We start from the raw sequence: 24,928 nt of genomic DNA, 5'->3' as shown, positions 1-24,928 counted from the left end.
AGCGGAAAAAAAAACAACAACACATAACTACCTTAATCGACTCAGACAATATGCAGTACCTGCACCTTTCTTAGTGATTACTCTTCAAATCTGGCAGGAACCAACACCAGTCCTCGCAAGAATGGAGTCTGTAAAACAAAGGATTTTGACCCCTGGAAAAGAAGGGCTAAAGAATTTTGCTGGAAAATCCCTCAGCCAGATCTACAGGTAAGAGAAACCATCAAGCCTGGGTTTACCTGGAGCTCAGCAGAAAAAGAAAGAGAAAGAAAGAAAGAAAGAACCAGCAGGGGTTATTTGCATCAACCTTGGCTGCTTACAGAGGTTGTAATCTGATCAGAAAATCTTTTTTATTGTTGAACATTCGCCAGAGTAGGGCTGCTGGGGAAACCTGCTTATTAATTCAGGAATGTTGCTCGAAATGAATCTCTGTGTGTCTTGGTGTGGTTTTTATTTTGTTATTTACAGATTCTTTCCAATCCAGGATGTCTCCTCTTTACCATTTAGATGCGACCTGCACCTGTTCAAAGAACCTTTTTGTTTGTTTGTTTGTTCAATGCTTACAATAGCAATCAAATTTAATTTCTTTGCTGCAGACATATGAGTGAAAAAAAATCTCTAAAATTTAACCAAGAGATATCAGGGACTAATGACAAAAAGGAATTTAAATTTCACTTAAAAAAAAAACCCCACTCAAATAGAGTATCCCCCAGTGTAGCCTTTCTCCAGTGCTGAAGGAAGAAGGATCAAAATATATCAATAATTGATGACTGGGCCAGTTCTTCCCTTCGCACCTAAAAACAATGTCTATACATTTTTTTTTAATTACTAGACCTCTGCTGGAAATCTATTTCTTCCATGAGGAATGCCACAGTGTTAAAAAAAAAAAACTCATAGAAATAATACGCAAAAATGACTTTGAAAATACTAAGAATGATTTTTAAATTCTCCCTTAATCGCTGTCCTAATGATGTTGTCTACTTCAGAGCTAGATCTAGGCAAGAATATTGCATGCATATGCTTGAACAATATCAGCCAAACCAGGAACGGTAAAAGCAGAAACAAAAGGTTAGTTCTTTAAAGACAACACTGATGCACTTGTGTTGGGAAATGAGAGCTTTTCTGAAGGTACAGGTAGCATCAAGGAAATGGCCCAGGTAGCCGTCAGCCTTGTGGATGGGTGCCTGGCGGACTTCTAGTAGGCATAGTCTTGCAGCTATACCGCAGGAAATACCGCAGGGGCCCTGCAGTCCTGCAGCTACCCTGTTCTTGCCCAGCCCAGTTGTTGGGAGGTGGAGAATTGAAGTGCAGAGCTTGACTTTGCATCTGGATGCACATAAAACAATTTTTAAAAAGTAGTTTATTTTCCTTTTCCTCTAGAATAAATGAGCATATTGCCAACCTAGACGTTGGACCCTACAAGTCAGCATAATCAAAATAGTGACATGACCTGTTCCCCAGGTGATGTTCTGTAGTCTCTCTCTCTCTCTATCTCTATCTCTCTTTCTCTCTCTCTTGCTAGCTCGCTCACTCACTCGCTGTCTCCCTGGGATTTTCAAATTGCTATATAGACATCTCCAAAGTGTATATTCTTGGGCTAGATCTAAAAATCTCACTTGTTTTACAGTGTGTGTGAAGAAAATGTGTATGCACGTATCAAAAAAATAAAAAATAACACAAAAAGGGTCCCGGTAAAAATAATGTGTACGGTGAATTGAAAATCACCTGCAAACTGTCAACCTCAGGAGACCCTTTGTTTAAATATCTAAATTATCCCCATCAAGGATCCAAGGTGAGGTTACTGATCACATTCTTTTTTTTATGTTGATTTCATGAGTAAATGGTGAACTTGGACCTCACTAACAGCTGTCAGTAACATCATTCCTTCACTTTGCTCTTTTCTCTCCTCTCCTTTCCCATCCCCCGTCCTACCCCACCCCCAGTACCGGGAGCCCAGAAGGAATTTATTCTGGAGGGCGTATCTTGTGAAATAGGATGCAAATCTCAAAAAACGCCAAACGGAATGACAACATAAATGTCAGAGCTTCTACCTGAGCCTGGGACCTGTTACTATACTTGACTGGGGGCCGCATTGGAATAACATGTTTGAAAATGGGCCCAGGGCCGCCCCCCCCCTCCCCGCGTTTGTAACCAAGATAGTAATGACGCAAGATTGTGAAGAATTAATTATTCATGTTTTGGCGGTAGGGAGCTTAGGTGTTGTCCATATGTTGTGGAGGCCTTTGTTTTAAGCTCGAGTAGCAAAGGGAAATTATACATATGTATATGTGTGTATATATACATATACACATATACATATATATAGTAAGATGTATAGAATGAAGATTAAATATTGAACTGGCACCTTGAGGGTGGAAGAAAGAGACGGAGGGAACTGTGACCCTCTGAATAGAGAGTCCCTTAACATTCTCCTGGGTTTCGGACTGGAGAGGCTTGGTCCCCCTGGGGCAGGAGTCTGGGTGGGACCAGGACATCCCTCCAGGGCTCAGAGGGTAGCGAGGGTCCCAGATCCGGCCGCAGGTGCACATGAGAGCAGCTTTGGGGACAACGGGTGGCTGCACAGACCTGACCAGATAAAGCGCTGCAGGTGGGAGGCTTGACCCATTTGCTCCAGAGGTGCAGCTGGGGTGCCCGTCCCCTCGCGGGGTGCCGTCCCCTCGCAGGGTGCAGCTGCAGCAGTGCGGCTCGGCCTGCGAAGCTCAGGGCTGTGGGTCTGGTTGCCGCGGGGTCAATGCAGATGTGCCGCCTTGAGGAGCCGGGGAGCCAGGTGTGGCCCCTGCACCCCCAGCCCAGCCTGCCCCCTCCCCCCAGCCTGAGCTGGGGAGTGCCCCCGACGTGGGGCCGCCTTGCCCGCTGCGTCCTGGCCCGTCCCAACACCCGCTTCCTTGGCTGTGCAGGGTTCTGGAGAAGAAGCAAGAGGCCGGGGAGACCATCGAGCTGACGGAGGATGGCAAGCCCCTGGAGGCCCCCGAGAGGAAGGCGCCGCTGTGCGACTGCAGGTGCTTCGGCCTCCCTCGCCGCTACATCATCGCCATCATGAGCGGCCTGGGCTTCTGCATCTCCTTCGGCATCCGCTGCAACCTGGGCGTGGCCATCGTGGACATGGTCAACAACAGCACCATCCACCGCGGGGGCAAGGTCATCAAGGAGGTGGGCAGGCGTGTGTTTCCCAGTCACTGCACCTGCCCGGGGAGGGGGGCGCTCCCTAGTCCTGGCAACCTTCCTTCTCCCTCCACCCCAGACCCCACCCTAAGGGCTCTGGAGCTGTGGCCGTCTGCCGTCCAGGCCTTTTCCTCCTTCCACCTGCAGTGTGGGGGGAGGGACACACCCTCCTGGCCTGTGTGAAGCACCCCTGCACCCCTAACCTCAGTGACTGACAAGGCAGTCTGCACAGACAGGAGACCAGCCTGACAGTTACTGCCTTCCCTCCTTCCCGCAACCACCCTCCACATTCCCGCCAAACATAGTCCAGAATGGAAAACCAAATCAAGTCAAGATTCCACCTCATCAGGGGGGTTTTGCGGCAGGGAGGGAACCAGGGGAGGCTTCACCTGACCCCAGCTATAGGGAGCCGCGAGCAAGACAGGGTCCCGGCGTGGCCAACTAGGTCCGGAAATCTTAGCCATGAAGGAGGAGGACCAAAGTCAAGGTCACAGAAGTCCAAGTCGCTGGAACTCCTGTTTAGAGGTCTGAGTGACTAATGAAGCCAGGCAGACGCAGGGTTGTGAAAAGAAATTCCAGAATCAGGGGTTGCAGGACCCTGAGGACTCCTCGAGAGGTTGCGAATTGTTTCAGAATTTACTGAAAGGGAGGGGGAAAAAAACAAACCCCAGGGTAGGGAATGTGGGCTCCACCCTTTTGTAGGCAAATGTCTGGCTCAATTAAACTTTGAGGTTCACCTTGGGGGGTTCCCCCATGCTGACAGAATTTGAGTGGAATCAGAGCTTGACCTCCAAACACCCCACCGGCTGACTCTGGAGACCACCATACAGCAGTACCCCCCTCAGAGCTCAGTCTCCCCAATCCGGTTTCCTCTAGCTGTTCCCACTCCAGGGACATCCCCTTTCCCAGCCCTTTCAACCTTCCAGCCCCAGTGTCCGCCTTCCTCCCTCAGAATCTTCCCCATTGGGTTCATTCTCCAAAGGATTCTTTTAGGCAACCCGGTCAGCTGAACTAAATAACCACCCCAAACCCCAGATTTTTATCCCCAACCAGCAAACAAAAATTTTGTATTGGTCCTGATGGCACAGCTAAGCCAGATGGTGCAAATTCTCTGTCAATCAGCAAACATTCCAGTTAATAAAGACTTTCCTGCTCTATACGAAGATGTGGATTTGGTGTGGAAACGAAAATGTTAACTAACAGCAGAGTTAGCGCTAAGGACGAAAATCTTCAGTCCAACACTGATGCTACTTTCTCTTTCTCTCTCGCCCTCCATCCCTCTTCACCCTGCCCCTCCCCCAATCTCCCTTCTCCTCATAGAAAGCCAAATTTAACTGGGACCCGGAAACTGTGGGCATGATCCACGGCTCCTTCTTCTGGGGGTACATCATCACCCAGATCCCAGGCGGCTACATTGCGTCTCGGCTGGCAGCCAACAGGTAATGGGCCAGGCCAGGGGGTACCTGGGATCCATCTGACGCAATGGAAACTGGGGAGGGACCAAGGCCTCCCAGTGCCCTAGAATCGCCCTTCCTCCCCTCACCCCACCCCGCGACAGCCCACCCATTGCTCTAGATGCTGGAACTGTTGGTGGCTATTTTCATCATTAGGGAACTGGAAAGATTTGGGCCACTCAGGGCATGGTCACACTATAGCTTCTCTGCCCAGGCGGAGTCAGATTTTATGGAAATGAACTCCACGTGTATCTTATCCTAGGGAGCTGAGGCCAGCTTGGGGATCAGCAGAGCAGCTGGGGGTCCTGTTGGGTACAAAAAGAGGTGGGTGGGCAGGCCATGGTGCACCTGGTTAAGTGCACACATTACAGAGCACAAGAACCCAGGTTTCAGCACCGGCTCCCCACCTGCAGGGGGCAGTTTCACAAGAGGTGAAGCAGGGTGGCAGGGGTCTGTTTGTCTCTCTCCCTCTATCTGCCCCTCCCCTCTCAATTTCTGTGTCTATTCAATAATAAACATTTTAAAAAAGGGGTCTGGGCATGGGAGGTCGAGGGTGAGAGGTTGAATGGGTGGGTGGGGCGCCTGAATTTTAAAGATGTTCTAACCTCAGGCTTCCCAGCTGCCTGCAGGGTGCCTCAAATATGGAAACTCCCACCCCTCACTGAGCCAGCCCTGAGGGTGCAGTGGTCGCAGGGGGCGTGAGTCTAAGGAGGGGCTGCAGTGGTTGGGGGAGTGCCATTCCATCTGTTGATGAGCTCGGGGGGCTTGCAGGGGGACAGGCACCCAGCTGTGTCCAGAACCCTGCAGTCCCTGGTCCTGATGCCCACTGGGAGCACCCAAGGGGGCTACAGACACCCCTCATTCGCGCTGTGGAGTATGGGAGCTGCCTGGACGGGGTTGAGCGGCCCACCCTGGCTACTGTAGGGCCAGCAGCTGCTTCCTTGGCAGCCTTATGCATGTGGTGGCAAACAGCACAGATGCTGCTCAAGTCTGAGCTAATGGCAAAGGACAGGCAGGCACACAGTCTTGTCACCTGAGCCCCACCCCCACCCCAGTGAGGATTTAGGAACCTCCTCCCTCACTCTTCCCAGGTCAGTTTCCATCACATTTTTCACAGGAAAGAAAATGTAAACCTGGACACCTTCCTGGTGGAGATGGCTTTCTCTGCTGTTGTAAACTGACCCTTCTCCCCTTTTCTCAGAAAAACCAGCCCCCTGGGGCCCTTTCTGCAACCTTTGTCATCACAGTCCCGTTTACCTGATAGTGTGTGCTTCAGGCCTAAGATTTCCCAGCAGCCTCCAAAGCCAAAGCAGACAACCTGGGATATTTATTTTTACATCTAGGGATACCAAGACAAAGATTTTTTTTTTGGACAGTCATTCAAAATGCAAGGAAAGTGTAATAGATTCAGAGGTATACCTTTCTCACAGGACCCTGCCACTATGGTGACCATACCTAACCAGAGACGAAAAGATTCCTGTGGAAAGACAAAGAAAACATTTGAAGGGGGAACAATTCAAGTATGTGGGAAATTCAATTGCATTCGTGAAATAAATCCAAGAAGTAGGATTTAGACAGCAATAAGTAAAGGACATACTTCCTGAAATATTACTGGCCATGCACAAGCTACATTCCTGGTACTTCCGCTTGTGGTGCAATGTCTTGAATCTATATTTTTCTAAGAAAAGGTTTTCTGAAACAAAATGGCTTCCTCGGAAACAGTCCTCCAAACATACAAATATGAAATGTTTTCCCCCTAGAGGAAAAACTCCAACAACTCACCAAAATACAGAAATGACACAGGAGACTCAACATGTTGGGAAATAAAAATATAATGGCTGTGTGGCTGAATGTTTTTGAAGAGTCAAACCACTCAGCTAACCAAATGTTAAAAAGCTAACACTTCCAAACTAGGAGGAAATGGGGCAGGCATGGGAGAGGCAGCTTTCCACCTTTGTTCCATTAGAGAGCCAATAAACAGGTCTTCCTTGTTTAAAACAAACAAACAAACAAACAACAAAATAAAAACCCGGGCTCCTTGCTATCATCTCTTCCATGCTCAATAATGAAAAAAAAATGATGTTAACTCAGTTTTAATTTATTTGGTAGATTGTTTGTGAATTTTTAAAGATAATTTTCTAATTACTTGGATTAAAATTCACCTTACCTTTTTTTTTCTTTTAAGATGTATTTGAAAAGGAGAGGAACTTTGTATTTTCACCTTAATCTTTGTTCCATAAGATTAAGAAAATACAGTTTTGAAAAAAAAAAAAAGAAAATACAGTTTTGATGTTATAAAAAAGTGTTATTTATCCCTGGAATGTAGAAATGTTTCTCTATATGAAGTTCCATGAGTTAACCAATAAAATGAACCAAAATAAGGAGATAAAGGGAAGATTGCAGAAAAAAATTGGCAGGAGAGAAAATTAATTTAAAATTTATGTTATACATTATGACCACATAAAATACTATGTAGCTAATTTTCCTATTCATCTTAGAATTTTGTATTATTTGCTTCATTTAAGAAAAATATAAGCACTTGCAATACAGTTGAAATCTTCTGTCAAAACAGGTTTTTTAAAAAAATATATATATAACTTTTGGCAGGGAAGAGATAGCATAATGGCTATGCAAAAGACTTCCATGTCTGAGACTGTGAGGTACCAGGTTCAGTCCCCTGCACCATCATAAACCAGAGCTGAGCAGTGCCCTGTAATTAAAAAAAAAGTCGTGTGTGTGTGTGTGTATGTGTGTGTGTGTGTGTGTGTAGTATAGTGGCACTATATAATCAATAAGAAAAAATACTTTAAAAAATCATTCTAGAGATTTAAAAAAGTATTTAATTACCCAGAAACTTCTACTTAATATGTTGTAAGTACCCCATTAGTCCTCTAGATGCTACATCAAATTTTATCTTAGTTTTTTTTTTTTTTAACACAAATCTGAGAGATTTTATCATGGGTTGGAAAGATTCATCTCCTATTTGATCTTTTCAAACAGCAATGCCAGCATCCACAGACATTGTATAGCCATTCAAACAATCTTCTCCCTACAAACCATTCGGTACTAGAGCAGGTTTTTCCCCTCCAGTGGGAGCTGGGGCCAGGTTCCTCTCCCGCTAGGTGCACAGGAAGCTCATTCTGGGGAGTGTTTGCCTTCACTGTAGAAGGTGGAGCTGGAGGGGAGGAGCAGAGGTTTGTAAAGGCAATTCCTCCAGAGAGAAGGTCTCCTGTTTACATCTTCAGACAATCTTCTCAATGGAATAGAAACAGCAGCCTTGATTTGCCTTCTCTACTTTATGGCTTAAGCAAAAACATTCTACTCTTGGCTAGAATATAGATTTCTGGTCAGATTCTAAGTAATTTGGTTTTCCTGATTCTTGAAAGAGGACCTGTAGAGGACCTGATTCTTGAAAGAGGACCTGGGAAGTCTTGGGGGAGAGGCAATCCCCGCAGAGAGCTCCTGCATCATGGTTTCCTTTGTCTTTTCTTAAAGGGCCACTGCATATCCTAGGAGGCAGAATGTATCTGTACCCCTGGAGGACCAGAGTAGGGAATCAGAAAGATTCCTTGCAAAGTCTGTAACATTTTTTTGATGAGAAATGAAGGTATTAAGGGCAAATTAAGTTTGTTCCTAAACAATACAGAACGTGGGCAAACTGGAATCTAAATATGGACCTATGATACGCTAAGGACTTAGTTCATTTCAGTTTGGCTTTGTTGGTTATCTCCAGGGCTTCATAGCTCAGGACTGACTTCAAATGGAGACCTGGCAGGCAGTGGCAGTGAGACAAACAGAGAAAGAAACTGAAGCATTCTGCATTGTGGTAGGGAGCTGGGTAGAACCTTCTGTCACAGGCAAAGAGGTCTACATACCATTCAAGGCCTCCTTTCAGAGTTAAGAGAGTGATGAGGCAATGGTTTAATATGAGAAACAGTAGGAATTAATATCAGATTCACTAAAAAGAACCTGGGTCTTTGCACATTTTAATGTGCTCTTAGGCATATGCCACACCACCCAGCCCCCTGCATTCATTCTTTAATCATTCCAGCCAGAGGGGGCCTAGGAGAGGGCCAAACCCAGAGAGATCTAATTCCTGTATGGGTGAGGGCCAGGGTGGTGCCCCCCACCAGCTAAGGGCACCCCTGCAGGTGCTGTGGGGTCTCTTCTCTGTGTCTCTTCTCGCATCTTTGTAGCTCACCTTAGAGCTAGAAAAAATAAAGAGTCCGTTGGGAGTGGCAGCATTATGTAGATCTGGAGACCTAGTGATAATTCTAGTGGCAAAAATAAATAAATAAATACATAAATAAACATTGAAAAATGCTAACCTGGCATTGCAAATTCACTTAGCTAACCCTCTTTCAGTTCGAGGGTAGACATCTCTTTTTGCAAAGTTATCATTTTTCCCCTTTCCCCTCCCCCTTTACTTATTATTTATTTTTAAAAATTTTAAAAATATTTATTTATTTTCCCTTTTGTTGCCCTTGTTTTATTGCTGTAGTTATTACTGTTGTTATTGGTGTCATTGTAGTTGGATAGGACAGAGAGAAATGGAGAGAGGAGGGGAAGACAGAGAGGGAGAGAGAAAGATAGACACCTGCAGACCTGCTTCACCGCCTGTGAAGCGACTCCCCTGCAGGTGGGGAGCAGGGGCTGGAACCAGGATCCTTACTCAGGTCCTTGGGGTTTGCCTCACATGCACGTAACCTGCTGCGCTACCGCTGACTCCCTATTTATTTATTTTTTAAAGAGATCCTAAAGCAGCTTTTTGGTTTTTGGGGGTGTTTTTCTGCATTTGCAATATGATGTTTGCTAAATAAAAATGAGTCCTTTAAAATTTAACTAAGACTGAGAATCACAGAGTGTGAGCCCTCTGTAATGGAAAGATTCCATGCTAGAAGGCTCCCAGGCTCACCTGACCCAATTCTTTCACTTTCCAAAACAGGAAAGAATTTACGGGATCTATTACCTTACCCAAGGTCACAAAGATACTGTAACTACAACCCTTTTGCTTTGTAACTCAAACTCAGGGCAGGTTCACAGACTATCTCTATGTTGAACTCCAGCCCTTCTGCCTGGTACCCTATGCTTCCCGGACAAGTTCTGTTTTAGCAGCAGAATGAGTCATTTGCTCTCTGAAGGGATGGCTATAATCGATCAGCCCCAAATCCAGGACAGAAATCCACGCATTAGAAAGAGAAGCCTTTAGCAGGCCCAGAGGATCCTTGGGTTCTTTGTATGGCAGGAGAAATATATTGCATTTTGTATATGTATTTGTTGCCAACCTCTAGATGTGAGTGAGTGACTTTATTATTTTTTCTATAAAAGGCAAAATTCAAACTTAATTATGATTTAAACAAATGCTGCCATCTTCTGTGGGAGAAAATATGGCATTTCAAACCATTTCTCCCTACTCAGACCTCTGGGTATTTTAGGCTTCTGGGCAAATTTTAGGGGCTTGAACTTGATGGGAAGGTGGGTTGGGTTAGAGATTTGGTCTGTATAAAAAGAATGGAGGTTTTGTTGGGGACTGAGGCAAATCTGTTCTTACGACTGATGTGAAAGAAAGGAAACATATTTTGAAATTAAAAAAAAATCCAAATGGGTATCCTTTAACATGCTCACTAGTGTGCATCTGTGAGTATGGAAATAGTATCGGGCTTGCTTGATTATGAAAAGTCCTCTTGGAAGAATCATTTTCAGAAAGAGAAGGGGGGAAAAAGATATTTTAAACATAACATGTACTTGGAGGCCCCAAAGTGAATGAATGATTTTACTCATGAAATTAGGCTTTTGCTTTCACAGAAATAAAATCATGAAGATGTGCTTTACCTATTGGAATAAGGCTTGGAAACAAATTCTTAAATCTCACCAACACACACACATGGAAAGAGAGAGAGAGAGACAGAGAGAGAGAGAGAGAGAGAGACTATCTATCCATCTTTCTATCATCTTATTTCCCTTCTACTTACCTATCATTTCACCATTTGCAATAGCCATCGCAGGAAGACACTTCTTAATATTTCCACTGAGAAGATTTGCAAATTCCTTTTGTGTGAGAGAAGAATTCAGACCCTGAACAGAGACCCTGCTGTAAAGGACCACGTTGAAAATGGCTCATAGTCACTTAGTGTGTTAGGGGCAGAGGTGGCTGTCTCTGTCTCTCTCATCTCACTGCCTAGGAACCAGGAGCAGCCATCCAATTGTGGACTTTATAGGCTAGGTGTCTGGGGCAATGCGGAAGGAAGAGGCCCTCCTTTCTCTCTCACAAAAGAAAATACCCTTTTCGAAGAGATAGATAGATGAACTGAGAGGGGGAGGGGTCCCCAAGGGCTTGCAGGGAATTCGAGAAGCATATGTGTGTCTGCATCCTCCTCTCCTCCCACCGCTGGCTTCCCGGGAGGCTATCACAATCAGCTACCACAGTGCGGAAGGGCAGCCTCTGGAGGGGGAGGGGCAGGACAGGATTTTGAGGAGGAGAGTCAGGTGGGCAGCTGTTAGAATGACTCTCCTGCTGGCATCTGCCACTGTTGGGGGCTGTCTAATTTCTCTGTCATGAATGATGAAGTCTTTTTTTTTTTTATTTTTTATTTTTTTTTACTACTTAATGATGTACCAAGGGACCCAGTGGGCTGACTTGTGCTGTGTATTCCTTTTTTTTTCTTTCCATTTTAATATGGGGAAGGGGGCCTCAGATGTGACAAAGGGAGGTGCCTGAGCCCTGATTTCATTAGATTAAATAGATTAAACAGCCTGAACCAGTCTATTCCTCCAGTCCTTCTAGAGAGGATTAGTGCCACACCTGGGGTGTTTCCTGTCGAGTGACAAGCCACTGCCCAAATGGAAATTGATGGATTGATTCATGGAAAATGGATATCAAGTCCCCAGTGTTCCTGGAACCACTTCTGGGCAAAACCCCGTGGAGTGTGCTTGCGATGGGAGGGTGTTTATGAAGACGGATCATAGGAATTAAATGACTATGAGTGTCTGAGCTAGCTAGCTCAGGGTTATCTTGCGTGCCAATTTTTAGAGAGAGTGTGATGCAGTTTTTCAGCAACAATATTTACTTTTCCAAATATTTCTGTATCAAGGATTTTATTTCATTTTTTAAAAAAAGTATTTTTTAATTTGATAGGACAGAGAGAGTTTAAGAGAGGAGGGGAGATAGAGAAGAGAGAGAGAGACCTACAACCCTGCTTCACCACTCGTGAAACTTCCCCCATGTAGATGGGATCTAGGACTTGAACCTGGGTCTTCGAACATAGAGACATACTCGTTCAACCAGGTGTGCCACCGCCTGGTCTCTATCAGGAATTTTAGGTGCCTATCAACTCTGGCAGTCTGCTGTGTATTTGTTAACACACACACACACACACACACACACACACACACACACACACACACACACACACACACACACACACACGCTCACACCCGCCTCCATGCCATTGTTCCGGAAGTGAGTACACATAAGGGAATAGAATAAATTCACAAAGTCTTTGTAAGACAATGAAGAGGACTGAAGCATATGTGTCTAACATGTAGAGGGAAAAGAAGTTGAACTTAAAACTGAACTTGAAAATAAGCAAATTAAATCTATTGCAGTATTGCTATGTGATGCAGAGGAGATCAAAATAAAACAATGTTGAGTATTTTTTTTTGAGTGGCTTGTCATTTTGAAAAGACATTTTAATAATCAAATGGCCCTTGTTTTATTTCATAATAACCATAATGATGTTCTTTGAAAAAAGTGAGAGCGCGTAGCAGGGTTTGTTTGTTTGTTTGCTTGTTTTTTTTTTTTTTGTTTTTCTCCTCCAGGGTTATCACTGGGGCTCAGTGCCGGCACTAAGAATCCACCGCTCCTGGTGGCCATTTTTTTCCATTTTATTGGATAGGATGGAGGGAAGTTGAGAGAGGAGAGGAGATAGAGAAGGAGAGAGACAGAGAGACACCTGCAGACCTGCTTCACTGCTTGAGAAGTGACACTCCCTCCCCCCCCCACCCCCGCAGGTGGGGAGCCGGGGACTCTAACCTGGATCCATGCGCAGGTCCTAGCACTTAGTACTATGTGCACTGAAGTGGGTGGGCCAATGTCCAGCCCTCCATGTATCAGTTTTTAATCCTACTTTTATGGCAAATACAAGCCAAGATGTTCCATATCTCATTTACACATTTCTTTGCTTGAACTTTTCTTTTCTGTCCAATTGCTGATAATCTTGCTTATTACTGATATGTCTACACCTGGTGTGGCTTTTCAAGGAAGCAACTTTTTTCAAGCAACTTTTTTCAAGCAACTTTTTTCAAGGAACTTTTAGTGGCTGGTTAAAAGAAAAAGAAAAAAAAGACTTTAAACAAAATGAAGTGTTCTACTTGAGATTCAACATACTACTTAAAACTTCAAGATTAGGAAAGAATTTGACATTATTATTATTATTTTTCTCTTGAAAAAGCTTTTTTTAATTTATAAAAAGGAAACACTGACAAGACCATAGGATAAGAGGGGTACAACTCCACACAATTCCCACCACCAGAACTCCATATCCCACCCCCTCCCCTGATAACTTTGCTATTCTCTATCCCTCTGGGAGCATGGACCCAGGGTCATTATGGGGATGCAGAAGGTGGAAGGTCTGGCTTCTGTAATTGCTTCCCTGCTGAACATGGGCATTGACAGGTCGATCCATATTCCCAGCCTGTCTCTCTCTTTCCCTAGTGGGGCAGGGCTCTGGGGAAGTGGGGCTCCAGGACATATTGGTGGGGTTGTCTGTCCAGGGAAGTCTGGTTGGCATCATGGTAACATCAGGAGGATCCACCTGCATATCAGAATTTTACATTATTAACATTTGTAGTGTTTGATTATTTGACCAGCAACAGCAGGATTGAGATTATTGCTGGACATGAGTGCCACTTGCCAGAATTTATTGATGACATATATGTCAATGGTATTAGTGTACTAGATTACTACAAATATACTGCCTCCTATTATGTATACTGACATAACTAATTGCTGATCTTATTGAAAACCTAAATGTATAATTCTGAGGAAATGCGCAGATGGTTGTGGTATTAGAGCATATGGAGAACTTATTTCTTCTTTTAAATATTTGCTGTTATTTATTCATTTATTTGATATGACAGAATGAGAAATTGAGACGTGAAAGGGAGCTAGAGAGGGAGAAACAAAGAGATACGCCTTGGGCAGGGGTAGATAGCATAATGGTTCTTCTTCTTCTAGCGTTTGCCCTTCTTCCGTAGCCAGTCAACAGGTCAGGTTGAAAGCTGTCAGGAGCTGCTTGTTGCTGGCTTTGAAAGTGACTGGGATCCATGTGGATTCAGCTGGCTAGGAAGGATCGTCAGTTTCCCCAATGAATGGGTACTCACGGGATGCACCACGAGAAGGTCGATCCAATGCATCCCACTCTCATGCCTGAGGCTTCAAAGTCCCAGGTTCAATCCCCCACACTACCATAAGCCAGAGTTGAGCAGTGCTCTGGTAAAAAACAAAACAAAACAAAAACAAACCAAAGAGACACATCTATAACACGGCTTCTACCACTTAGGAAGCTTCCTCCCTACATGTGGGGAGCAGGGGCTTTTTTCTGCCTCAGTGTTGGCACTACAAATCCACTGCTTCTGGTGGCTGTTATTTTTAACTTATTAATTATTAAGTTAATTAATTATTGGACAGAGACAGAGAGAAATTGGGGAGGTAGAGATGGAGAGAGACAGAAAGATACCTGTAGCCCTGCTTCACCACTCATGAAGCTTTCCTCCTGCAGGTGGGGACCAGGAGGCTTGAACCTGGCTCCTTGTGCACTATAGTGTGTGCACTTAACTAGATGCGCCACCACCTGCCCGCCACCCCCGTAGCTATTTTCTCTTTTTTTAAATTTTATTATATTTATTTATATTCTCTTTGTTGCCCTTGTTGTTTTTATTGTTGCTGTTATTGATGTCGTCATTGTTGCATAGGACAGAGAGAAATGGAGAGAGGAGGGGAAGACAGAGAGGGGGAGAGAAAGACAGACACCTGCAGACCTGCTTCACCGCCTGTGAAGCGACTCCCCTGTAGGTGGGAGCCGGGGGCTCGAACCGGGATCCTTATGCTGGTCCTTGTGCTTTGCGCCAAGTGCGCTTAGCCCGCTGCGCTACCGCCCGCCCGACTCCCTTCTACTTTTTTTTTTTTTTTTTTTTTAATTATTGGATAGGACAGAGAGAAATTGAGAGAGGAGGAGGAGTTAGGGAGAGAGAGATAGTGAACTGAAGACCTGCTTCACTGCTTGGGAAGCATCCCCCCTGCAGGTAGGGGGTGCGTGCTCATGCCTGGGTCCTTGTGCTTACTACTATGTGCACGTAGCAAGGTGCGCCAGCGCCTGGCCCCACCCCACAGAGATATTAAATATCATCGGTATATATCAGCCAGTTAGCTGACACATTGCAGATCTATTTATGCCTTGCCAATGGCAGTTTATTTGTTTTTTTTTTTTTAACCTTCAGGGCAAAAAAGATTGCTATTGTCAAACATTATCCTATATGTATAACTATATTAAATGCCACTAAATGGGTGGTCCAGGAGGTGGCACAGTGGGTAAGGCATTGGACTCTCAAGGATATGGTCCTGAGTTCAATCCCCAGTAGCACATGTACCAGAGTGATTGATGTCTGGTTCTTTCTCTTTCTCTCTCTTCCTACTTTCTTCATGAATAAATAAGTAAAATATTTTAAAAATTAAATACTGATAAATGGTGAGACTCTTTAGGGAGGGATAATATGTCAACTTTGAGACATTATTAACTAATTTAATTTTTTCCCCTTATTGCCACCTGGATCATAGCACTAACACCTCTCCTGGTGGGTAGTCTCCTTCCTCTCTCTCTCTCTCTCTCTCTCTCTCTCTTTTAAGATAGGACAGAGAAAAGTTGACAAGGGAGGGGGAGATAGATATATGATAGATAGATTGATAAATAGGTAGATTTATCTTGGATGGGAGGAAATCCCACAGTGTTGTTTGCAAGACTTAAAGATGAAACCAGATTGGGGCATGCGCTGAAACCATCTCAGCTAGAAGCTTCTCACCAGGTCCCGTTTAAATCCTGGCCCACAGGTGCCCACTGCACAGATCGTATGTGTGAGACAACCTCTGTTTCTTAGGGTTGTTCAGATAACTCCCCAAACTGTTTCTATTTAAAATTCAAAAACAAATGTTGATTTTTTTTATTTTAAAGGATACTGGAATAAAAAACTTGCTCTGTTATCACCAGCATGTGCCTCAGGAGAGAAGTAGTCATCAAGTCAGTGCCCTGTTTTTAAACTTTATCTAAAAGCTCTTGAATACTTCTTTCTTACGAGGATTGTGGGATTCCAAAGTTAAGCAAAGTTAAGACTCAGTCTGTTCTCCGAGAGACACAAATAACTCCAGGGCTAAGAGAGACGACATGATCTCTTGGATTAAGGTTTATAAAGGCAGTTTACATGCTTTAGGAATGAATTGCTGGAGACTGAGATTGGCTGGAAAAGAAGGGTGTGTGTATCCCTCTGTGTGTAGCAGATGATTATTAGGAGTCAGGGTGGCATGGTTTAGCTATGCAGAGATGGTTTATAGCAAAGCATTTTCTCTTTTTGATGAACCACCGAGGTCCAAGTTGAAAGACTAGGATTTCTGATCAATTCTGTATGCATTTAGAAAAAAGAGACTGAATACCCAGTCCACATCCTCATATACTTCAAGCTGCTAAGATTTCAGGAGGATAAGAATGGCTTTGATACCATATTCACAGAAAAAGCATAATTTATCAGGGAGGGAAAAAAACCAAGTAAGTCTGAAAGCTAGTGAATGGTAGGACGTTTGGGCACATTTGTATCTGATGCTATGATCATAAGTTTATCTGACATTTATAAACATTTTACTATAACTTAGTCACTGTCTATGCCTTTTCATAAACGATTCAGTTAATCTTCATTATAATCCTTTGAAATACAAAGACACATCTTCTCTTTACCAATAAATAAAGTGAGCCTTAGAGAATTTAAGTAACATCAATTTGTTTATGCCTAGTAAGGAACTAGAGTAGGCATTTTAATTCACACAGTGCAACTAAGAACTTATATTCTTTCTAAAAAAATTTTATTTAGAAAAAGGAAACACTGACAAAAAACACAGGATAAGAGGGGTACATTCCACACAGTTCCCACCACCAGAACTCTGTATCCCATCCTTGCCCTTGATGGCTTTCCTATTCTTTATCCCTCTGGGAGTATGGACCCAGGATCATTATGGGGTGCAGAAGGTGGAAGGTCTGGCTTCTATAATTGCTTCCCCACTGAACATGGGCGTGGATAGGTCGATCTATGCTCCCAGCCTGTCTCTCTCACTTTCCCTAGTGGGGTGGGGCTCTGGGGAAGCAGAGCTCCAGGACATATTGGTGGGATTGTCTGCCCAGGGAAGTCTAGTTGGCATCATGGTGGCATTTGGAACCTGAAAGAGTTAACATATAAATCCAAACAAATTGTTGATTAATCATGAACCCTAAGGCTGGAATAGTTCAGATGATGAGTTGGAGGGGGTCTCCATTTTGTAGATTGTAATCCTATTTTAGTTATATTCATTCCAAAGGGCCCATGACTATACTAGTTTTTTTCCCCCCCTGAGCCTGACATCTGATATGCAGGTGGATTCAAGTTACTGTCTGGGAAAATGATGTCATGGCTGGAAAAAGGACCAGAGAGCTGGGTCAGGGAAGAGAGTAGATCCCTAATATGGGAAAAGGTGTATAAGTATTGTTGACTGTAAACCCCATCAATTTGATGTGATCTGGGGCCCATATTCAGCTTAGGAGCCTGTGTGACCTTAGCATCCCTGTTAGGTCTGAGCTCACATTCTGTGGTCATGAGTAGGAACATTCCAAGCTGCCCCAATTTCAGGACCCATCTTCCTCAGGTGGGACATAAAGTATGCTGTCCAGCCTCCCTTTGGAGGATAGAACATTCTCTGTCATTTTTGATCCAAGTTAAGGTCAAAGTCCTGTGGGGCCCACAAAGGGGTTTATTTTGTTGTTCCTGATAGAGATGACCAGTAACAATGGAGAGAGGGATCAATTCGAGGTCTCGGCCCATCGTGTCTGTTTGGGAATCTCAGGACTCCCTGACTAGGATCCCAGCTGATGGAGAGAACTTATACTCTTAATTAACATTGTGCCTTGTTGTTGATATGCCCACAAGAAAAAATCGAGCAGCCGTTCAATTTGCTCTCTGAGGACAGTTGAAACCAGGCCAGAAATTTTTACTTTGAGCTTTGATTCAATTGCAAACTATGTTTGATAAAGGATACTGTCCCTTTGGGGCAGGTCTTCCTATTCCCTCTACCCATTCCTTTTTAAAAAAAGTCTTTTATTGTAGCTGTGTCTCACTCTGTTCATCCTAGGTCCATTCTAGAACTATCCCTTTTGTGGTGTCTGAAGAGAATATCTAGCATGGTACCAGTTCTGCTACATCAGCTAATTTACATCAAGAAAAGTCACATTCATGTCACCTGGGAAATTGTTCAGAATGTGCATTCTCAGGCTACACACTCTGACTGAAGCAGAAACTTGGGTAGCCCACAGTAAAAAGGATATATTTTAATAAGTGACATGAGATGATTTTTGTTCATTGTAGAATCAGAAAATCATACTGCTAAACTATAGATAATATTTTGGAATGTCTTTTCCATAATCTATTTGATTATCATTTTCCATTTCATTTTTTGAAACCTAGACTTGATTCAGAAAAAGTCAAAACCGTGGAGTGGCTCTAGTCCTAGGCAAGTCAGAGCATAAAGGGCTTCAGATACTCTAATCTCCATTTTTGGAACATGTGGAAAACCTTTTTGGGTTTGTAAATATATACTGTATTTTCCAGCCATGTTTTTCACATAGACTATTTTTAATATATTCTTTTTTATTTCTGTTGCCTCCAGGGTTATTACTGGGGCTTGGTGCCTGTACTATAAGAAGTAAACAATATATTGACACAATATTTTTGCAGTGAAATAGCATTGAGAAAGCAAATTTTCTCTCTTTCTTTCTTTCTTTCTTTTTTTTTTTTTTCCTCCACAGTTATTGCCGGGGCTCGGTGTCTGCACTATGAATCCACTGCTCCTGGAGGCTATTTTTTCCTTTTTGTTGCTCTTGTTGTTTATCATTGTTGTTGTTGTTGTTATCATTGTCATTGCTGTCATTATTGTTGGATATGACATACAGAAATTGAGAGGGGGAAGACAGAGAGGGGGAGAGAAAGATAGATACCAGCAGCAGCCCTGCTTCACCACTTGTGAAGCTTTCCCCCTGCAGGTGGGGACCTGGGGCCTGAACCCGGGTCCTTGTGCACTGTAATGTGTGTGCTTCCCCAGGTGCACTACCACATGACCCCTTACATTAAGCCTTTGGGTGTAATTTTCCACTTAGCCTCATAGCAATCGCATCAAATATTATACACTAATGTCATCTTGTGTATCTTTGGACCCTGAAATGCTTAGGAGCTGGAATCATTCTAGGTGCTGTACACGCAATCACTCATAAGTTCTCTTAGCATCCACGTTTTGTGTATAAGAAATGACATACTATATTGATCTTCTAAAGCTTGGCTTCAAGTCTCTCCATGAATGACTTGTTTCTTGACCACCACAGCTGAAACTGATTTTTTTCCCCCACCTCCTTTCCTTTCCCTTTGTTTTCTTGTTCCGGCCTGTGGTATAAATTGGATTTAAGCTACTGACTTTTCCTTTTCTCTCATTTACAACAAAAAGGCCCTTGACATTATTATTATTATCATTATTATTATTGTTATTTCTATTGCCTGCGACCATCATATGGATGAAAACCCGCAGATGTTTATATCAGGAGCCCCTGATTCCACTGTCAGGAGTCCTGCTTCCCTTGTCTCTTGCAGCCGTCCTGCATTTATTTCCCCTCTGTGAAGTGAGAAGCGCAGCTCAGAGCAGCTGGGAAGCTTGAATAAGCTGCTGTAGGTGAAGAGGCTCTCTGTGTGCTAGTCCTCTTTGTCTCTCAGCACTGTGTCCTGCTCCACATACAAGGACTTGGAGTGTGGATGTACAAAGGAGTGCTGAGTGAAGTGACTGTGTTAATTCTGACTGTAGGTAGCACAGAAAAAGAAAAAGTGCAAATATTTTCCATGTAAGGCAAGAATTTTATTTATTTTTAATATTTCTATTTGTTTATACATCATTTGTATTCAAAATTACACCATCATTCATATTCTTATCGTATTGAATCACAGTCATTTATACTGATATTTGTATTTTTTTTAGTTTGTTAATGATTTAACATTGATTTACAAAATTATGAGATAACAGGGGTATAATTCCATACTGTTCCCACCACCAGAGTTTTTTTTTTTTTTTATTTAAGAAAGGATTAATTAAGAAAACCATAAGGTAGGAGGGGTATAACTCCACACAATTCCCACCACCCAATCTCCATAACACACCCCCTCCCCTGATAGCTTTCCCATTCTCTAGCCCTCTGGGAGCATGGACCCAGGGTCATTGAGGGTTGCAGAAGGTAGAAGGCCTGGCTTCTGTAATTGCTTCCCCGCTGAACATGGGCGTTGACTGGTCGGTCCATACTCCCAGTCTGCCTCTCTCTTTCCCTAGTAGGGTGGGTCTCTGGGGAAGCGGAGCTCCAGGATACATTGGTGGGGTCTTCAATCCAGGGGACTGGCCAGCATCCTGGTGGCATCTGGAACCTGGTGATTGAAAAGAGAGTTAACATATGAAGCCAAACAAATTGTTGAGCAATCATGGGCCCAAAGGTTGGAATAGTGGAGAGGAAGTGTTAGGGGGGTACTCACTGCAAACTCTAGTGTACTTCTGCTTTCAGGTATATATTTTGCAGCAGTTTACGGATATGTGTGAACATATGCTCTCTCTCACAGAAACTGGTGTATATCTAGGTTTTGGGACTTTGTTAGAAAGTGAACCACCTGAGATGAAATTAGAGTGTACTATAAAAGGAAAGGTCTCACCTGAGTAATGAAGCTGAAGGGTTGTCATTCCACACGTGAAGTCTCTGGACACACAGTCTGAGGTGAAGCATGTTGAGGTGGCAATCATTGTGTTGGTCAGAGTTCTGTATCCACATTCCCACCACTGGAAACTGCAGTGTTTCTCCCAAGGTGACAGATATGGGCTGACTATTATTTCTATAGCTATCTGCTTATATTTATACCTATCTGCCTCCCCCCCCCCCCCCATGGTCCTGCCTTCTCTTCCTTTCTAAGTCACAGCTACACCTATTGCTACTTCTGGGTTTTTTTTTTTTTTTTTTTGCCTCCAGGGTTATTGCTGGGACTCAGTGCCTGCACCACAAATCCACTGCTCCTGGAGGCCATTTTTTCCCCTTTTGTTGCCCTTGTTGTTTTATCTTTGTTGTGGTTATTATTATTGTTGTTATTGAAGTTATTGGATAGGACAGAGAGAAATGGAGAGAGGAGGGGAAGACAGAGAGGAGGAGAGAAAGATAGACACCTGCAGACCTGCTTCATCACTTGTGAAGCGACCCCCCTGCAGATGGGGAGTCAGGAACTCAAACCGGGATCCATATGCCGGTCTTTGCGCTTTGCACCAGTGCGCTTAACCTGCTGCGCTACCACCCAGCCCCCACCTATTGCTACTTCTGAATGCCGCTCCTTTTTCCTCTTCTCTCTCTGGGTCCTGATGGAGTTGGAGTTCAGAGCCCTCTGGTCATCTTCTGTATTTAAAATCCTGGCCATACAAATAACCCCAGATGTTAGAGGAAGATGACCAGAGGGCTCTGAAAATCCATCTAACTTTACAGATATTTATCTTCTTTTTTCAACTGTATAGAAATGCTATCTGTAAAGTTAGATGGGTTTTCTTTTATCTCAAGTGTAGTTTCCTCATCTACAAAGAGGATAAATTAACAATATCCATCTTGTTGGTTCTAGGGTAGTTGTGGGTTCAGATGCATGTGAATTGTTGTGACACTTAGAAGGTTGGACATTCATACAATTTATCTGGCAAAAATGGACACTCAGTGAGAGGTTCATGACTGCCTCGGCTTCCTGGTCATCCATGTTGTACGGGGAACACTTTTGGGTATGGAAACTTGATGGCTAGGCTGCTGGTATCTGCTGTAGTAAACAGTGGGGTGTGACCGAGTAGCACACATGCAGAGGAGAGCCTCCTCAGCAGAAATCACACATCCTTGGTGTTGCCCGAGGCTCAGACGTCACAGGTTCAATCCTCAGTGTTAATAATGTGGAAATTGAGAATCCTGGAGCTAAATAAATGAAGCAAAATTTATGGTCCGGGAGGTAGTGCAGTGGATAAAGCATTGGACTCTCAAGGATATGGTCCTGAGTTCAATCCCCGGCAGCACATGTACCAGAGTGAGGTCTGGCTCTAATTCTCTCTCTCCTCCTATATTTCTCACTAATTAATAAATAAAATCTTTAAAAAAAAAAGCAGCATTCACCTCTCACCAGTTAATCTAGAGATAGCAGGAGTTCAAACCTCTATGGAATGAGAGTGGAAATAATGACTGAAAATTACATTCATAGAAAACAAACTTGGGGGCCAAGGAGCTCGCACAGTGTTTTATGCAACAAATTTTCATGCCCGAGGCTCAGACATCACAGGTTCAATCCCCAGTACCACCATAAACCAGACATGAGCAGTGCTTTGGTAAGATCAAAACAAAGAAAAGAAATTTACATGTACATATGCCCTATCTCATGGGCCCTGGTCTGTATCTAGGTTTTGATGTTTTGTTAAGAAGTCTGCCACCCGAAATGGAATTAAGGAATCCTATGAGCTAGGAAAGGTCTCACCAGAGTAGTGAAGTTGGAGGGTTGACATTCTATGCCTGAAGTCTCTGGACACGGTCCAAAGTGAAACATGCCGAGTTGGTACTGGTTGCATTGCTTAAGCTGGGATCAGTAGATGCAGTAATAGTTGGCATGGCTTGAGAGAAGCATGCAGGAAAGTGAGCCCTGCGATAGACATACTGTGTGCTAACCCATTGTGCTACTGGAGCTCTGAGCCCTGCCTTAGAGGTTCCAGGACAGGGAGATGTCGGGCTCTGTAGAGAAAGGGGAAGATTCCTGCTGTCTAAGGGTTTAAGGAGGCAATAGAAAGTTATAGCTATAACCAAATCACTTGGCAATTGAGTAAACTTTGAAAATCCCATTGTTAGGATTTGTTGTATCATACAAGACCTCACCATAATTTATGTCCTTTTATACTATGTACATGTAGCTGTATCTTTTTTTTTTTAAATTTATTTTTTTATTCCCTTTTGTTGCCCTTATTGTTTTTTTTTATTGTTGTCATTGTTGTTGGATAGGACAGAGAGAAATGGAGAGAGGAGGGAAAGACAGAGAGGAGGAGAGAAAGAAAGACACCTGCAGACCTGCTTCACTGCTTGTGAAACGACTCCCCTGCAGGTGTGGAGCTGGGGGCTCTAGCTGGGATCCTTATGCCTGTCCTTGTGCTTTGCGCCACATGTGCTTAACCTGCTGCGCTACTGACCGACTCTCGTATAGCTGTATCTTTTAAAGTAATGCCACCATTTCTTTCTGTTCTCTCTGGTCTAAGCTTCTAGGAGATTTAATATTTCAAGGAATATGTCATTATTAGAAATATAGCAACAGTTTGCACCCACGCTTAAAATTCAGTCTGGTCACCAACTTGAAGTCTTAAGTGCTTAGCATGAAGGAGCTACGGTCTATGCAGCAAAAAGTTTGAGACGCTCAAGACATTTAGATTTTTAAAGTTCCTTCTCTCTTTCAGAGTGTTTGGAGCTGCCATACTCCTCACCTCGACCCTGAATATGCTCATTCCATCTGCAGCCAGAGTGCATTATGGGTGTGTCATCTTTGTGAGGATCTTGCAGGGACTTGTGGAGGTATGGACTTGAAGGATGATATCCTGCGAAGGTTGGCATGTTCCAAAGAACCTCCAGATTCTCTGTATCTTGATCTACAAGTCAATATATCTTAGTAGGTTGCCAATGACACCTTAACAGTTAAGAAAAACATTGGGGACGTTATTAGCTAGACATTTTGTCGAAACGTGATTCTAAACAACAGCTGTATTTACTTATCCTACTCAAGAACTCAGTGGTCTTAAAGCTGTTTAGAGAGTATTTGATACAATTCGCTGTGTCAAAAAACCGAGCACTTTGTTAACAGGTTGTTCTAAAACGTTTTGAGTCTTTCATTTGCTGATTATAATCTTCAATTACAGTCTTCAGGAGTTTTATACTGAGTTCCCTGAAGTTGAATTCTAATTTCAGTTTTCACTGCAGTATTTCACTGACTATATCTTTTTTATATAATTTTTATTTATAAAAAGGGAACACTGACAAAAAACATAGGATAAGAGGGGTACAACTATACACAGTTTCCACCACCAGAACTCCATACTCCATCCCCTCCCTTGAAAGCTTCCCTGTTCTTTATCCCTTTGGGAGCATGGACCCAGGGTCACTATGGGGTACAGAGAGAGGAAGGTCTGGCTTCTGTAGTTGCTTCCCCAGCGAACATGGGCGTTGACAGGTCGATCCATACTCCTTTTCGAGGTCTGATCCTAATGATTAACTTTGGTTCACAGTCTTTGAAATAAGACCATTTATTTAAAACTTGACTTTGCCTGTGGGCTGTGGAGACAGCATCATGGCTCTGCAAAAGACTTTCAAGCTTGAGGCTCTGCAGTCCCAGGTTCAATCTCCAGTACCACCATCAGACTGAGCTGTGCAGTTCTCTGGTTTGTCTCTCTCTGTGTATCTCCCTTACATTAAAATAAATAAATAAATACTAAAAAAAAAATAGTTGACTTTCACCTACATGTCCCCCCCCCCCCACACACACACCCCATAGCATAAAGGGAGCAGATAGAGCAGATAAAATATGAAGGTTCTGAATATAATAGTCTTTCTTCAAAAAGGAAGAAAAATGTGTGGTCCGGGAGGTGACACAATGGATAAAACATTGGACTCTCAAACATGAGGTCCTAAGTTCAGTCTCTGGCAGCACATGTAACAGACTGATGTCTGATTCTGTCTCTCCTCCTTTCTTTCTCATTAATAAATAAATAAATAAAATCTTTAAAAATATGTTTAAAAACAGGAAGAAAAATGATAGTATCCAAATAACAGTAGCAGAAAAGTGATCATTATTATTTTTTTGCATTTTTGAATTTATAAAACAGAAATATTGACAAGACTATAGGATAAGAGGGGTTACATTTCCGCACAGTGTCCACCCCCAGAGCTCCA

At 43.4% G+C, this 24,928-nt stretch overlaps 1 protein-coding gene across 10 annotated transcripts in view; it reads left to right on the top strand.

Moving 5' to 3' along the window:
• The window catches only part of ANO5 (anoctamin 5), a 144,212-nt gene that overhangs the window by 101,897 nt on the left and 17,387 nt on the right, over positions 1–24,928 (top strand). For all 10 annotated transcript variants that reach the window (XM_060177017.1, XM_060177014.1, XM_060177013.1 and 7 more), the window contains 4 exons: positions 98–207; positions 2,916–3,168; positions 4,501–4,619; positions 23,443–23,557. In XM_060177017.1, the coding sequence (XP_060033000.1) occupies positions 98–207; positions 2,916–3,168; positions 4,501–4,619; positions 23,443–23,557 (597 nt within the window). The remainder of the gene's footprint in view (positions 1–97; positions 208–2,915; positions 3,169–4,500; positions 4,620–23,442; positions 23,558–24,928) is intronic.

Source organism: Erinaceus europaeus, chromosome 17 (genome assembly GCF_950295315.1).
Source record: "Erinaceus europaeus chromosome 17, mEriEur2.1, whole genome shotgun sequence".
Taxonomy (NCBI): Eukaryota; Metazoa; Chordata; class Mammalia; order Eulipotyphla; family Erinaceidae; genus Erinaceus; species Erinaceus europaeus.
The sequence above is the reverse complement of the archived record's forward strand: the minus strand, read 5'-3'. Positions and strand labels throughout refer to the sequence as shown.